The sequence below is a fragment of the Vicugna pacos genome, chromosome 19 (genome assembly GCF_048564905.1).
Source record: "Vicugna pacos chromosome 19, VicPac4, whole genome shotgun sequence".
Classification (NCBI taxonomy): domain Eukaryota; kingdom Metazoa; phylum Chordata; class Mammalia; order Artiodactyla; family Camelidae; genus Vicugna; species Vicugna pacos.
In genome coordinates, this window is record NC_133005.1 from 38,392,065 (window position 1) to 38,408,407 (window position 16,343).

Sequence of the window (16,343 nt, forward strand, 5' to 3'; positions counted from 1 at the left end):
AACGAAAGGCAGCAAAATCCACTATGAACAAAAACATCAGAATCTCAAAGACAGGACCAAGTCTGCCCCTGTACAGCCCTGCCTTAATTCCCAGGCCAACTTCTAATAAAACTTTATTTACAAAAGCAAAGCAGCTGACCTGTGGGCCATACTTTGCCAATTAAAAAGATTGTGCTTTGTGCTTTAGAATATGTGATGACCGAGTTTTTGGTGACTAGGCCTCCTTAGTCTTGCCCCAGTTCCAGCTCTGGTTGGCACCTGGGAGAAGGAGGTGAGTTAACACAGGTCAAGTTCTTAGTACAGTGCGTGGCTCAGAGTAAGGACTCACATCACCATGGCAACAGGAATTGAGGCTCACCTTTTTCTTTAAAAAACTGAATGCGTGGACAAACACAAAATCTGTGTTGTACAGCTTTGGAAGGCAGAAAGAAACCCTGGGCGGAGGAGAGCAAGAGGATGCCACCTTGATTTCTGGACTCTCCGCTGCAGATTTTATAGCTGCACTCAGTGTGGATCAAAAGGACTCAGCCCGTCCCAGAGCGTAATCTGGAACTCATCTGTCTCTGGCATGAAGCTGTACCTTCCTCAAAGGGACCCCGGGAAGGTTGGCATTCTGAGTATTTCTCCCGTGTTTTTACCCATCACCCATTACCCTGCTGCTTGCACTCAAACAACCCAGCTCAGGAGTCAGCAAGAGAAGGCCCTCCAAATCGTGGCCTGTTTTTTGTAAATAAAGCTTTATTGCCACAACGCTGTACCCATTCACTTACCTGCTACCACGGCTGCTTCAGGGACGATGGCAGATTGAGTGATTGTGTTACAGAGGTGAACAGAGCTGAATGGTTTCGAGAGAGACTAAGGCCAGAAAAGCCCAAAATATTTACTAAGTGGCCCTTTACTGAAAAAGTTCGCCAACCCCCGGTTCCAGGTGAAGTCGAACTATAAACATATCCATTAATCAATTTCCCCTTTCAGATCCATATCAACCTTGCAAAACGGAGGTGGGTATAGAAACTTGGCCTCCCCAGCTCTGCACCCCATCAGCAGCCTCTGAGCCATTATGGCCGTTTCCCAGTTTTATTTGGCAATTAGCTGTGTATTTTAAGTCTCACCCTAGCAGGGTTAGCCAGGTTGCTCTCCCACTTCCTGAATTACTTTACAAAGTTTTGTTGGAACACAGACACGTGGATTCTTTTTCTCACCATCTGGCTGCTCTGGTGCAGTCACAAAAGAGACCTTCTGGCTCCACGATGCCTCAAATATTTACTATCTGGTCCAGAACTTTTTGCTGACCTCTGCCCTACGGGGCATCCACATTTACTAGATGATACCAGGGTGGACCCAAGACCCTAGACGCCCACACAGTTGTGAAAGTACGCTTTCCAAAAAGGCTATTTTTCCTCTTTGTCAAAAGAGCTACACCACCAGAAAGTACAAGAAATGTTTGTACGATTTTGATCTATGGGTTTCCACTAGAAAGGTCAACAGCCCTTCTGTTCCTAGAACAGAAACATTGATAGCTCATGACAAATGGCAGAAAGGTGACAACAGACTGTAAAATGCACCAGCATTCCCCAGCCAAACCCTTCCGAACAACCGAAAATAACTCCAACGCAAAGAAATGATTCTATCATGGGTCTCCGCCGTGAACTCCATCTTTCCCTCTTACAGCGAAGATTCAAAACTGTGTTATCACCCGCCTGATGCCACCCTTCCGTGGAATCCGATTTGTTCAAACACAACTTCTAAAGTAAGCTATATCTTCAGTGAAACAGCCCCCATATACAACCAGTAACAGAGCTGTTTTCACATCCTTTTCCCCAGTTTACCAAAAACAATGAACTCTATTCAATGTTTTAAAAGCAGGGATGTTTAGGCTGACAAGGGCACACGAGAATTTGTATTAAACAAAGGCTGTATTTGAAGAAAGGAACTTCGCGTAAACTGTCACTCCACAGCCTCTTAAGCTTTGGTCAAATAAAATGTCCATTTACAAGAAATTTGGGTTTTCACCTGCTTGTTAGTTCAGCAAACACCAAGCGCTTACGGTGATGAAAGACACTTGTCTCAGGCTTTCCCACACATCACACGTCCCAGAACTAAGTCCAGGACCCAGTGGGCCCCTCATCTCTTTTAGAAACACAAGCACAGAAATTTTGAATTTCACAACACACAATTACAGGCTGAGCTGGGGTTAGCTTGATCTTTGGTGCCACCTACAGATCAAACTGCGTTTCTCTTCACTGCAGCGCTAAGACACTGAGAAATCCCACGTGCATTTACAACGAAATTACTCAGGGGAAGGGGTGGGAGGTGGGTGGGGTGGCACTGGAGAACCCCACACCGTAACCTGTCTATGGGAGAACATAAAAATGGAGTGTCCCTCATTCTACAGATGAGTTTGCATTTTTATTGTAAGACAACAGACGGAAGGAATCACACAAAAATGTATAAGGCGAATTACTCTGATAAACCATCACCCAGGTTAAGAAATCGAAACTTTCTGGCTACCCCAGGCCCTCCACCTACCCCGCCATCACCTTCACCTTCTACAGATCAGTGTAGTTTCAGTTTTCCCATGTGGTCGGTCTAATGAGTTTCATAATTCCATCGGAGATGGATTAGTTTTAGAACTGGAATCCATTGTGAAGACGCTATCCCTATTGGATAGAGCAGTGCTCAATGGACCCACACCTCGGAGCCGAGTCAACCTGCTTGGATGATTCTTGGAGGGAAGACAGCCACGTGGAGAGGGGTCTCCGTGGCACCTGCCCTCATGCCACGGGGACTGCAGCCATCGCCTCTGCAGGCCTGTGAGGTTGGAGAAGGCATCTCCAGAGCTAGTGATGCAAGTCTGGCTTGATGGCCTGACCGCAGAGGGCTGGGCAGGGGCACCTGGACATCTGGACAGCTGACCACCCTCTTGGGCAGAACTAGAGGCACTGGCTGGGCTCCAGGGACGTCTCGAGCTGCCCGACGGAGACCAGGGTGCCCAGCTGCCCTGAGACACTGCTTTCGGGCGGGAAGGTGACCAAATCCGAGTTCTTGCTCTCATTGTGGTCACTGTGCTGCTTCTTGTGGCACCGCAGAGAGTCGTCCCTGACGAAGGAGGCGCCGCAGGTCTCGCAGCGGAAGGCCCTCTGGGTCACGATCTTGGCCACGTGCTGTGCGCTGCTCTCCCGGGGCCCTTCCCTGCCCGGCGGGGCCCGGTTCTCCGTTTTGGCCTCGTCCCTGTGCACCTTGTCGATGTGCTTGGCCAGGCTGCTGGGCCGCTTGGTGTCGAAGCTGCAGAAGTCGCACTTGAAGGGGCGGTCCTTGCAGTGGACCCGGCTGTGCACACGCAGGGCAGCCGCGCTGGAGCAGGAGTAGCTGCACTCGGGACACTTCTCGGGGTGGTCGGCCTGGTGCAGCCGGCTGTGCTCCAGGAGGTCAGCGCGGTCCCGGCCCTGAAAGGCGCAGTGCAGGCACTTGAAGGTGTGCTTGATGCGGATGTGCGACTTGAGGTTGGCCTTCATGGTGCAGCGGACGTCACAGAACTCGCACTTGAAAGGCTTCTCCCCCGAGTGCACGATCATGTGCCTTTTCAAGTCCGAGCTGATTTTGAACTTGGCGCTACAGAGCCAGCACTGGAAGGGGGTGTCCCCTAGCAACGGAAGGTGTGTTTCCATTAGAGCGGGCAGGCCAAACAGAACTCCCCCAAAACATGCGTCAGAACACCTGGCTGCGGAGATGGTTGGGTCTTTGAACTCCCATCACCTGTCGCCTCCTAAGGCCACCACTTACCGTGTACATTGATTCCTTAATCCTCACGATCCTATGAGGGGTACCATTACGTCCATTTCATAGATGGGGAACTGAGGCTCAGAGAGGTCCAGTTGTTTGACCATGGCCAAAGAGGAGAGATTTGAACCCAGGTATCATGGTATCTAAGTCCACACTCTTCATGAGGACACTATGGTTTCGAACCTAAACTCACTTCACTCAGCATCCCAAATTGGACGTGGAAGGAAGAGGTGTGACTTACATTACATACAACTCTTCCAAATCAAGCTAAGACTTATCGACACACTTTAGTGTTTAAGCTGTATTAATACCTCGGTGAACTGGCTTGTACTATTTAAGTTTCATAGTTTTACAATGACAGACTTTTATTTATAAAATTAACCCACAAATATGGCAGCAAAGACAAGTAATGAAACGCCACAGCCTCTGCATTCCCTGGAGACACCGTGAAGGGTTTAGCTCCTTTGGAGGCTGTTCCTTTAAACATCGTTGTCAGCCGTCCATGCGCAGAGATGAGATTCTTACTTACCCTACACGCCCATCCTTTCCCCGCTTTCTGTTGGTTGTGACCTTCATTCTTCTAGCATTACTTTCTAAGTGGAGTAATAAGCTCCACGTTGAGCCCATCAGCTTGAGAGGTTTGAGGACTCCTTCCTCTTGGTCACACTACCTCCCTCTGCTTGTCAGAGATAGCTGTACTGCACTGACTTGTGAATTCTCATGTTTAACCAGTTGTTTTTAAACTTTAGGATCAAACCCCAGGTAACTGACATTATGGCTGGGCATATGAATATTCACCAGAGCCAAATGCTGCCCTGGGATCACATCTTCTTCCTCACAGGGTCACTGTCACATCGGGGCCAGTTGACTGTGTTGCTAGTATCAAGGTCAGATTGATTTTTTTTAAAAAATTGAAGTATAGTTGACTTATAGTATTATCTTAGTTTCAGGTATGCAACAGTGATTCAATATTTGTAGAGATTATAAGCCCTTTAAAGTAATTATGAAGTAACGGTTATATTTCCCAGTCTTGTGCAGTACATCCTTGTTGCTTCTCTTATACACAGTAGTTTGTTTCTCTTAATCCCAGATCCCTATCTCGCCCCTTCCCTTGATTCTCATTTCTCGCATGCTCACTTGGGGTCACATTCTGTCTCGCTTCTTGACTTGTGCATTTAGGACAAAAAGAATCTCACCATAATGTCAAAAGCCATTGTGTCATTTAATGATGTAACATTTTACATGAAATTTCTTACGGATTTTGAGTTTCATTTATGGAATTTCCTCTTAACATTCTATGTATGTATTATTCTGTTACTTCTCTTTACTTTGATTATATTCAGCTATATTCAGATATTCACATCATTGAATATCTCATGCCAAATTTGGTTTTTTATTTGGCTAGAGCTGATCTTCTGCAACTTCCATCAGCCAGGTGGCTGGGAGTAACACCGAATTCTTGCATACCTTTGTCTAGTCTACTTTCGTACTTGAGATAGTTTGGATGGGTATAGAGGTCTATGTTCCAGATCATTTCTCAACTTTGAGGGCACTGTTCCACTATTTCCTAGAAGCCAATATTACCAACAAGTTTTTCTAAGTAATGGATCTCTCCAGCCGTTCATTCCCTTTGTCCTGTGCAGCATGTTGTGAGCCCCCTCATCTCTCATGTCTCTAAGAATTGCAAAACTTTTCTCATTTCCTCACTTCTATTTTTTCTTCCTAGATCTAGTCAGAAACCAGACTTCTATCTTCTTATTGTTAGTTTTCCAACTTTTTTTCCCCTTGTCCCTTGGAAGTTTCTTTTATCTTTAAAGCCAGTAACCCTACCTCTTTGCTCTCACTACCTTTTTTTCACAGAACTCTTCTTGGATACAACATTTCTGCCAGTGGGTAGATACCAATTAGAATGGATAAATTCTTGTAAGTACCCAGGTACTCTGTTATCTCCAGTATTTGTTATTTGTTAGATTTGGCACCTTTTATACCACTTATTTGCTGCAAGTGACTCATCATCCATAGCTGACACTTTGCCTTTAGGAAGAGTAGATTGGTTTAGGAATTAGACATAAGTGCAACCTGCTGATAGACAGTTTGGGTCATTTTGCCAATAGGTTTCAGCTTCTCCTCTGAACTCTGACCTTTGCAGCCTCCATGCCAGCTCCAAGTCCAGAACTCTCCAGGCGGCCAGACATTGTCTGCGAAGACTGACTCCCAACTCTATCGCTGCCTCCCATTTGTCTCCTGGGACACAGTTTTCTTTATTCACTTTTAGATGTCAGTGTATTCCTGTCTGTCTGCCATTTTTCATGAATTCATTGAAAATTCTCATTTTCTGAACCTCCTTATGAACCCTGTAATACCCATTTTTCTGTGCCATGATGGGTTGGCTCGTTCTATCTTACTATTGCAACAGGGTCTCACAAAGAAGACAAGGAAAAGCTTTTTTGCAAAGTCTAATCTCTAGAACTAGAAGCTTGTGCTCTGCATTTATGTTCAACTGATTTTGCTACATGTTTCTGAATTAAGCCATGCAATTAGAGTTTAAGTTAGATGACAGAAACACCTAGTTTATACATCAGGCTTTTATTGAGATTCATCCTTTGCTTCTTGACTGCTGAATTGGGTAATCATCCCCAGCTGTATTCTGCGCAGTCACGTTAGTAAACCCAGCTGTCAGACTTTCGTGTTTTACTAAAAGCTGTTGTCCCAGGGAAAGAAACCACAATCTTCACAATCACCAGAGAAGTTCCAAATTTCTTTACTGACACCATGAAGTCATTTAAGTTGTGTTTTAACTAAATGAGGGTTGAGACATCAGGGAACGAGTCAGGCACAGAGGTCTCGAGGTGTGGGACTTACCTGTGTGGGATCGGAGGTGGACGGTGAGCTGGCTGGAGTTGCGGCTGGCGTAGGGGCAGAGCTGGCATTTGTACGGCCGCTCGTCGGAGTGTATCCGCAGGTGCTTCTTGAGGCTGCTGCTGTCCACGGCAGCATAGTCACACAGGTGACACTTGTGGGGCTTCACACTGGTGTGGCACCGCATGTGCATGGTCAGGTTGTCCTTGCGACTGAAGCACTTATCACAGAACTCACACTTGTGTGGTTTGTCCCCTTCAAACACATAAGAGTCAAGGTGTTAAGGGTTTTCTCTATCAAGATGATGACAAAGAGATTTGACCAAGATGGTAGCCTGAACACATGGGTGGGTCTCCTTCTTTCTGTCCAAATGCCCAGAGACAGCAGGACACTATGAGGTCTAGATTAGTACACTGGGAAACAAAAAGGTGTGCTATTCATTGATGGCTCAGAACTTTTGAAGAATCTTAAGAAACAGAGACAAAAACTAGACTGAAGGAGAAACTCACAGGCCTAACCTCATTTGGGAAAACGAGAATGGTTACAGGAGTATCCAAGATCAGAGATGGCAGGCATAGGGGTCTTCTGACTCACTAGTTGATGAACCGCATTGAGAATGATCGCCAGAATATTTCCACCAAACTGTGTTCCATCCTTCCTCAATAACCACTCCAGACTGATCACATCCAGATAAAATTAATCTACCCAATAACCAAATGCTTGGGGAAAGTCAAAATCAGAAAGACATGCCCAACTCAAGAACCTGAAGTTGGAGAAAATAATTATTTCTGAATACTAAAGACAGACGTGGGTCTTAAGATGGCTTATCTAGAGGCAGGGTGGTATAATTTCAGAAGCCTAAGAGTGCTGAGATCTTAAAGCTTTCAGGAAAAAAAAAAAAAAAGCCCTGATCAGCACAACTCCTTAGACAAAAGTGGATAATAGCAAGGAGACAATATCTGCAAAGTTCTGCAGAAATTATTTAAAGAGAATCCTATGCTTGAACGAGCACTCAGTGGGAAGAGAAAATACAGCTATCTGGCAAAGGACAAAATGCATCACATTTGAACTGTGTACATCAGAACAACAGAAAAAAATGGGAAGTGGACAAGATGTGGGGTATAGGTAATAAAATGGAAAGTTTTGCTTCCAAACCACAAGGGAGAATCCATCATCAAAAAAGAGAATACAGCAGAACACAAAATAAGGTAAAAATCAAACTAATGTCATTAAGTACAACAAACATAAATGGATTAAATCTCCCTATTAGACGTGTCAATTATATTTTAAAAAAAAAAGTCAGCTTATTGCTCTTAAGATACCTAAATAAAAATGATAGAGTAGAAAACAGGAAAATATTTGAGGAAAATGCTAAAAGAAATCAGAAATAGCAATGTTAGGCAAAACAAATCATGGTGAAAGCCACTCAAAATTTCATATTGAAGAGGCAGCTCACCAAGTAGATGTGAATCAGACTTTCATGAATCGAACCTGGTTTCACTAGAAGTTTTTCTAAGAGAGTGAGCCCTGAAAATTGTCAGACATATTTTAAAACAATTTTGTTCAAAAATCAAAACTCAGATTACCAACTCCCAGGAGATGCAGCGAGAGCTCTAGGTGTCAAAGCCTGCAGCCTAGTTACTTTTGAGAATAATGTTTGTGATCGTCAGTCCATTTTAAACAAATGGCTGAAAGCAAGGAAACCATACGCAACTCGTGAAACTAGAAGAAATGAAAATGCACAACACTTGATCAGTTAAAAAAAGATCATCGTTAAGAGGGAGGTTTGCTCAAAGAGAAGATACTAACAGGTCGGAGTTTTCAGTCTCGGCAGTAGGACCACTGGGGCCAGGTACTGTAGGACGTTTAGCAGCATCCCTGACTCCTTCCCGCAAGATGCCAGCAGCACCGCCCTCCCCAGTTCAAAGAGTCAAAAATATCTTCCGATATTACCCAAGGTCCTGGGGGAAAAGGAGGCAAACTTGCACTTGGCTAAGAACCATTTTAAGAGACAACTGGAAAAGAGACAGGACAACATGATTGACTGTCTAAGTAGACCTTTGCCCCAATTTAGAAGACTCAGTAAAATGGTGATGGTCTAAGAAGACATCGAATTACAAAGTCTGAATCAAGAAAGAGAAAACAGAACGATAACTTCGAAAAACTGTTATCAGTCATGGTGTGTCCTGAGGTGAACTGTTTATTGTTCAAATATCTGCTGTCCTTCCCAGGAGCATCACACTGCATGGTCTCAGCTGCAGGCTTGGACGTGTGACTGGCTCTGCCCAGTGGAATATGAGCACGACTGACAAGTCCCTGTTAGGCAAATGGTTTTAAGAGCCAGTTTCCGGTTGGCTACACTTGTTTCTCTTGCTCAAGAGGACCTGTAACATTGCAGATGAGGTTTTTTTGGTTTTTTTAAAATAGTTTTTTTAACTGAGGTATTGTTGATTTACGGTATTATGTAAGTTTCAGGTATACAACATAGTGATTCACAATTTTTAAAGCTTATATATTCCACTTATAGTTATAAAATATTGGCTATATTCCCTCTGAAGATCAAGAGTTCTTAATTTGAGCCTCGTGGATAAAATTTAGGGGATCCAAGATCTTGTATGGGAATGGATTACATTTTTACCTCCAATACCTCTAACTGAAATTGAGTATTCCCTGCATCTGTAAATATAGTCGACAAACCACACTAACGGAACCCAAGACCCTCACCAATCGACAGGAGCCATGTTCAGACCACATTTTCCTTGCTGTAGTTCTCAAAGTATCATTCAAACTCATCACTCTTCACAATTAAGGTAGTTAGTAGACCAGCCACTGGATTCTAACATTAAATGCATCTGGGGGCGAGATGGCTCATTAAAATGCAGATTATTTTCCCCCAGCTTTGAGATATAGTTGACATATGATATTGTGTAAGTTTAAAGTATACGATGTGATGGTTTAATACATGTTCATCTTCAGAAACGATTACCAAAGTCAGGTCCGTTAACACCTCCATCACCTCAGATAAGTGTTCTTACTGCACTATGGAAATTAAGATCTACTCTAAGCAACTCTCAAGTACACAATACAGCACTGTTAACGACAGTCACCATGCTGCACATTACTTCCCCAGAACTCTCATAGCCGGAAGTTTGTTCCCTTCGACCAACATCTCCCCATTTCTCAAGCCGAACTCCCCAAAATAGTAAAATGCAGTTTTTGATTCAGTGGGTCTGGGTGGGGGACTGAGATTCTCTATTTCCAACAAGCTCCCAGTGGTGCTGACATGTCTGGTCTTCACCAGATTTCAGGTAAGCAAGGTTTAGTGTATTAAAACGCCACATACTGAACACTTTGATAGCAATTATACTTAAGTATGGTTTAATGTGAGTTTATTATATTTAAAAACATTGTTCTGGGAAAGGGCCATAAGCTTCACAAAATCACCAGGAGTCCACAGCAGAAAAAATGTCAAGAACGCCTTTATCTGATGTGTTCCAGACAAAGACAGCGCCACCCGCTGGGTCCTGGGGAGAAGACCACGGGGAGCAGAGCTGAGCCGGACTCTGCGGGACAGGGACAAGCAGCCTTCAGTGACCACTCAGACTGACACTGTAATCGCAGCCTAACCTACACCTCCTCCATCCTCTGAAAAAAGTCGTAAGCAGAGGATTGTGGGCACGTTCTACCCAATTTCCCAGGAGAAGTGTTTCCACGTTCAATTAGTTGTTTAATAGCAGAGGGGAAGAAAAAAAAAAGCCTCAACTCACTACACGATAGGTTAACCCAAGTGAAAAAAAAAAGTGGGATAAAGACACAAACATTGTAAGTCAATTTTCTTTATGAGACTAAATACCAAAGAACCATCTTAATCGCAAAACATTTGAAATTCCACCATCATTCTTGATTAAAAACCTCAAACAAAACACACCTCAAAATCAACCTCAGAAGCCTTGAAGAAAAAAAAAAGTCCTTCACATGATAAATGATCCCTACAAAGCCTAAGGACTTGAACCATAAATGGTGGTTAAAAAAAAAAAACAAAAACTAAGTATTCCATTAGAGTAACGAATAAGATATACAGATGGTTACTTTCACTGCTGTTTTTCAACTCCGACCAGAAGCACCAAGATCAGGGCTCTCCAGATATAGAATAAACAGGGATACAATAGTCCATCTGCGCGATCCAGAAGAACAGACTTGAACTCTCGGAATAAGACAGAAGGGGCCGGGGAGAACACACGAAATTCACCTGAAAACACTGTGCTCCTGTCAGCACTCTGTCCAGTTCCTGTGCGCCCCTCATTCACACATCCTTAACCCCAGTCTTCTCCCTCGAGATAACCACGTTCTCCAACTTGGCAGGTGGGGAAGAGGGTGTGCCGGTGATTAAAGTAAGTGCCCAGCGATATACGATGCTCTTCGATTCACTATCTTAATTTAGTACTTTTTAGCTAACCAGATGCGGAAGATACAGTATTTGTGTTTCTTTGCACTTTATTGGCTTGTGGGCTTTTCATTGGAATATTGGCACTTCTATTTCTTAACTGACTGATTGCTTGTTCAAACCCTTTTCCATTGGGGGTCATTTGATTTGTAGGCATCCTTGAGTGTTCTGAAGATTAACTCTGCCCCATGTTGCAAATTTTTCTCATGGGACACTTGTCTCAACTTCAGTGGTGTTTTATAAGTTAAAACTTTAGTCATATTTAACGTCTTCTTTGTGGTCTTTGTTAATTGTTTTTGCCTGTCTACTTATACTGTACGTTTGTCATCCGATATTTCCTAGTAAGGAATGGACTTTAACATTTAACTTATTTGGAATTTGAATGTAAGGTGAGGGACTACTGACTGTCACTTGTCCCGGCACCATGCAAACTTCACCCACTCCTCCTCCAACCAAGGCTGGGTAAGAGCCATTCAGAGTGGAAAACAGACCAAGGGATTTTAATTTAACAGTTTGAAAAACTCATGGATGTGACTTGACTGCAAATTCTATACAGCAACTAGTCTTTAAGAAACTATCATTTGCTGTGTTTTGGTATAGTATTAAAGAAATACAATTATCTGAAAAGGCTATCAAAATACTCCTCCATTACATTATGTGAGACGCCAGATTTTCCTCCGATACTTCAACCAAAGCAACACAGGGCAGTGGACTGAACACAGGGACAGAGGCATGAGAATCCAGCCAACTATTAAACAAGACAGGTTTGCAAATGTGCACACAGTGTTACTGGTCATTTTGTTTTGGAAAATACTTACTTTCCATAGATGTGTTTATATAGAATGGCCTTAGTGCTATTTTAAAATCAATAAATATTTTTAAATCAATAACTATTTTAAAGTTTTGGTTTTTAACTTCAAGTGCAATTAACTGTAGATAAAAAACTCTCTGGGGATCTTCAGTTTTGAAGCGTAAAGGATCTCAAAACAGTGGTTTGAGAACTACTGTACTCATTCGGCGGAGGTGAAGCTTCAGTGATCACTTACACATACCACCATCCCTGCCTCCCACTTACAGCGGGCCCACAGGTGCCACTGGCCCTATGTATCAGTTCTTTTTCTCATTATAGAATCTTCTCTTCATAGCTGGGCACTTGCCACAGATTCAAGACTTCAAGCTCCTGGCCTTCTTTTCCACAGTGAGCACTGGCCATACGACTAAGTTCTGGCCCAATGGGCATCACCTAACTCAAGTGAGATAACATCTAGGCTGTGCTGTTAAAGAGGAAGCCATCTCAGACCATGCTAGTGAGAGCTACACCCTTGGGATGTCAAACCAACAAAATACGAGCCTGAGTCCCTGAAACCACGAGGCTGGCCACATACTTAACTTGGACGTCACGGGACAGAAGTCCTTTGGTTTTCTGTCCTTTGGCTTTTACTCATTATTCTTCTTGTCACAAGGGATCCTACTTCTGGGTCATGCCCAGACGGGGAGATGCTGTGAGGCTCCCAGGTCCCACTCCTACTTTCTACCATTCAAGAGGTTCAAAGTACTAGCAAGAGCAGTTGCCTTGAAACCTGGAACCAGAGAAGTAGCCTAAGTGTTCCTCTGCCAGAGGGGCAACGGGTCTGCCTACATTGCGTTCCTGACTCAGGGAACCCACCAAGGACAGAGCCTTGCTCTATGCTTTCTGTGTCCCCATCATGCTCTGTATTATCCTCAATAAAACATTATTAATCCAGCTGCTGCCTCGCGAGGTCCACCTGGCACTGCTGACATCAGGTGCCGACAGTTCTTTGTGGGACCTGTCCTGAGCATTGAGGGATGTTGGCAGCACCTTTGGGCCCCACCCACTAGATGGCAGTAGCACTGCCCCAACTGAGAAGGACCGCTCAGTTATCACCAGGGCAGTCACCCACTTCGAAGTTGCCTAAAAGTGCCACGTTGGTGGGGGTCTCATCTTTGTTCAAATGGTTCCCGCAGTCTGCACACTCTTTCCAACATCATCCTGGCAGCCTTGTCTTTCAACATTCCCTTTGCTAAGAAGCATTTCATGCTCCCAGCCAAAGCTGACCCTTCGTTCTCTATTTCCAGAGCACAATGCCCATTTCCAGCAGAGACGACTAACTGTGCAGAGGCAGTCCTCTTAATGAGGCCCCAGGATTTTAGCTGGGCATGAGGCTGCCCTTCTTAAAAACCACCTTCCAGCCCCCCGATGCTTGATGCGGCCACAGCTAAGTTCTGCACAAATCCCCCAGTCACAGGGGATGCTGCTTCTGGGGCACGGCCCGAAGGAGGGACGCCGTGAGCCCCTCCTCCTGCTGGTTTTCCACCCGTGGAGACCTGGAGTGCCAGCGCAGCTGCCCTGGACCAGGGGATGAGGCCGTGTGTGAAGGGGACAGCTCCTCTACCAGCTGTGGACTCTTCACTTCTTAAATCGGACTTAGGACACTGGATTATGTTTAAGTCACTTGGTCGGGTTTCTGTAAGAGCAAAGAGATCAGTATCCTAACCCATCTAGGTCCACACTAATGACAAAAGGTTGGCAAAGTTTTTATAAAAAGGCCGGACAGTAAATCTTAAGCTCTGTGCACCATGCAGCCTCCAGCAATTACTCCATAATGCCACTTTTCATAATAATTGTTAATATATAATGGGATTACTGTCATATATTTGTAACAGGCTGGATTTGGCCCCTGGGCCGCAGTGTGCAGATCCCGGTTCTAGATCATGCATCCCTTTGCTCCAGCACATCTTATTTCTTTGTCTTCTCAGTAGCCGGTTGCTCTGGAGAAAGGCACCTTTAAGGAGCAGCCTTATTGCTCTTATGGTATTAAGATTACTACACCAGGCCTGTGTATGGCAGCCCCCCACCTCTGCCAACCTCCCCAACTTCATCTCACCCGTTCTGCTCCTTCAAGCCTTTGCCCTGCTGTTCCCTCTGCCTTGAACTCTTCCTGCCCCTTGTCAGGTGACTCAGCCATCTTCCACACTTTAAGAGCGTCTTCCGAACAGCCTCTCATGACCCGCCTGGACCAAACGCCCTTCCCACAGTCCCAGCACTTTCCCCTTGGCCTCTCAGTTACCATTTTCGCCTCTGTGACTTTTTAGGTCACAGCCCACCCCACTAGACTAAGTTTCACGAGGCAGAGACCGTTTCTGTCCTGCTCACCGCTCTCTGTCCAGCACTTCACTCATATCCATTTCCTGAGGGTTTTGGGTTTTTTAAACATTACAGTTTTGAACAAATGAATGGGTACCTACCCGTGTGGATTCGTAGATGGCGGTCTAAATCTTTCATGCCGTGAACAGTTTTGAAATGGCAACCTAGAAGAGAGAAACAGGTTCTCTTTACATAACCTCAAAAAGGAAGCTACCGTGAATCTGAAATTCTGGAGTCACACACTGAGCTCTGATGCCCAGGACACGCAGCTCCCCGGAGAGGGCTCCTGTGCAGTGACTGGCTGGGACAACGCCAGGAGTCTGCGAGCGAATGGATGCAGCAAACTGAGCTCGCGCAGCCGCCCAGATGGGGCTCAGCACGTTCAAGGTTCTTCTTTACCTGGATAGCAACAGTTGAACGTCCTCTCCCCAAGGGTGGCTGTTTGTTCCTTTGACTCTGAAGGAAGAGCAGTTACAGGGGCTTTCTGGACGTCACCGCTGTCGGTGGAGGGACAAGGTGGCTTTGGAACCTCGTTATCTAGTTCTGCAGCTGAAATTTGAGACACAAAGTGTTACTTCATTTCTCAAATACAAGCACCATGGTACGTCTTATAATACAGCAGGTTTGGGCTCACTTCACCTACCTACCCACCCCCTCCAAAACCATTTAAAATTAAAAGCCATGTGTACTCTGGTCTTGAAGAATTCTTCTTCTAAATACCAATTTCCAGGGAAGTGCAGGGGACAAAGGAACATGCTAACATGACAGGTATACAAACGGCAAAGATCCAGGCAGCAAAACTCGGCAACAGCGCTTCTCAAAAAACGTAAGGAAGGCTTAGTTCCTTAAATAATTTCCGATCCATCACTGGCCAATATTTGTATAAAATAAACACTAATTACGAGAAAAGTGAAATAAGACAATAGAAGCCCAAACGTTATTTAGAGATGACAGAGAGCTGGATGCCGAGCTATTTTTAAGTGCTTACTCTCCATTTCTGAACTTATTTTGTCTCAACTCAGTGACAGGTCAGAGGCCACATGTCAAGCACCACTGCTCTGCAGAAAAAAATGCCATTGTTTCAGCTTGACAGATGGAGGGAAAAATCAGACTAAAAGACTTGAGATGATAGTCTGCAACATCAAGACCTTTTTTGGATCCTGATTTAAACCTATTGGAAAAGCCATTTAAGACTGTGGGACACATGAACACTAACTGAAAGTTTGATAAGGGCTTTTAAGATGTGAAGATGAAATTAAAGTTTTTAACAGCATTCTCGTCGTTTAGGGCTGGGCATTTATAAATTCTGTGTGTCTGATGTGCTTCAAAATAACCCAGTGGAATGGCTGTACAGAAGACTGGCCACCTGTACTTAGCTGAAGCTGAGCACCTGGTACGTGAAGTCCATTGTCTCATTCTCTACCGTTATTAAGGATGAACCATGTGAAACTGTCTTTTTTGGGGCCAGAATGGTCAGGTAACTCACATGGTTCAGTCTAATACGTAGTTTTAAAAGTTTCTATAACAAAGACAAAATACTCGTAAAAGATTGTAAAATGATTTCTCTCCAAACAGATTTAAGACCAGGGTAAAGAGAGGTGCTGTCAATGCCTTACGCCTTAAAAGAAAACTATATTGACCAGTTTATGAATTATAGGCCGAGGTCAGGGACTCTCGGCTCCAGATACAGAGGTGGGTTCTCTTTTCCTTGAGAGGTTTGTCCAGGTAAACCTTCTTACCATGAGAAGGTGTACAACACACTGGTGAGCGCTCTTAGGCACAGGGCTTGCTTAGCTATATGCTAGCTGTTAACTACTGGCAACTTAACCTTTCTGAGCCTCAGTTTACTTGTCTGTAAAAAGGGATCACTAACTCCCTCAGAGTTAAGAGATGTACAATGTAAATTCTCGGTATAGTGCCTGGCCTCTGTCAAGTAAATGTCATCACAGGGCTTCACTTAAAGGATGCAGCTTTCTCATCCAAGTAGCTGTGATGCCTAAAGCCCCTTAACAGGGTCTGAACAAGTGGCCTAGTCCTGTGGCTCTCAACTGGGGGCCATCCTGCAATGCCTGAGGATACCTAATTGTCACG

At 44.5% G+C, this 16,343-nt stretch overlaps 1 protein-coding gene across 2 annotated transcripts in view; it reads right to left on the reverse strand.

The window, feature by feature from the left end:
* Positions 1 to 2,395: 2,395 nt before the first annotated feature.
* Positions 2,396 to 16,343, reverse strand: part of ZFP64 (ZFP64 zinc finger protein) — a 66,527-nt gene continuing 52,579 nt past the window's right edge. For both annotated transcript variants that reach the window (XM_072944431.1, XM_031687691.2), the window contains 4 exons: positions 14,652 to 14,801; positions 14,354 to 14,416; positions 6,646 to 6,897; positions 2,396 to 3,643 (listed from right to left, as the gene is read on the reverse strand). In XM_072944431.1, the coding sequence (XP_072800532.1) occupies positions 2,934 to 3,643; positions 6,646 to 6,897; positions 14,354 to 14,416; positions 14,652 to 14,801 (1,175 nt within the window). In that variant the 3' untranslated portion in view covers positions 2,396 to 2,933. The remainder of the gene's footprint in view (positions 3,644 to 6,645; positions 6,898 to 14,353; positions 14,417 to 14,651; positions 14,802 to 16,343) is intronic.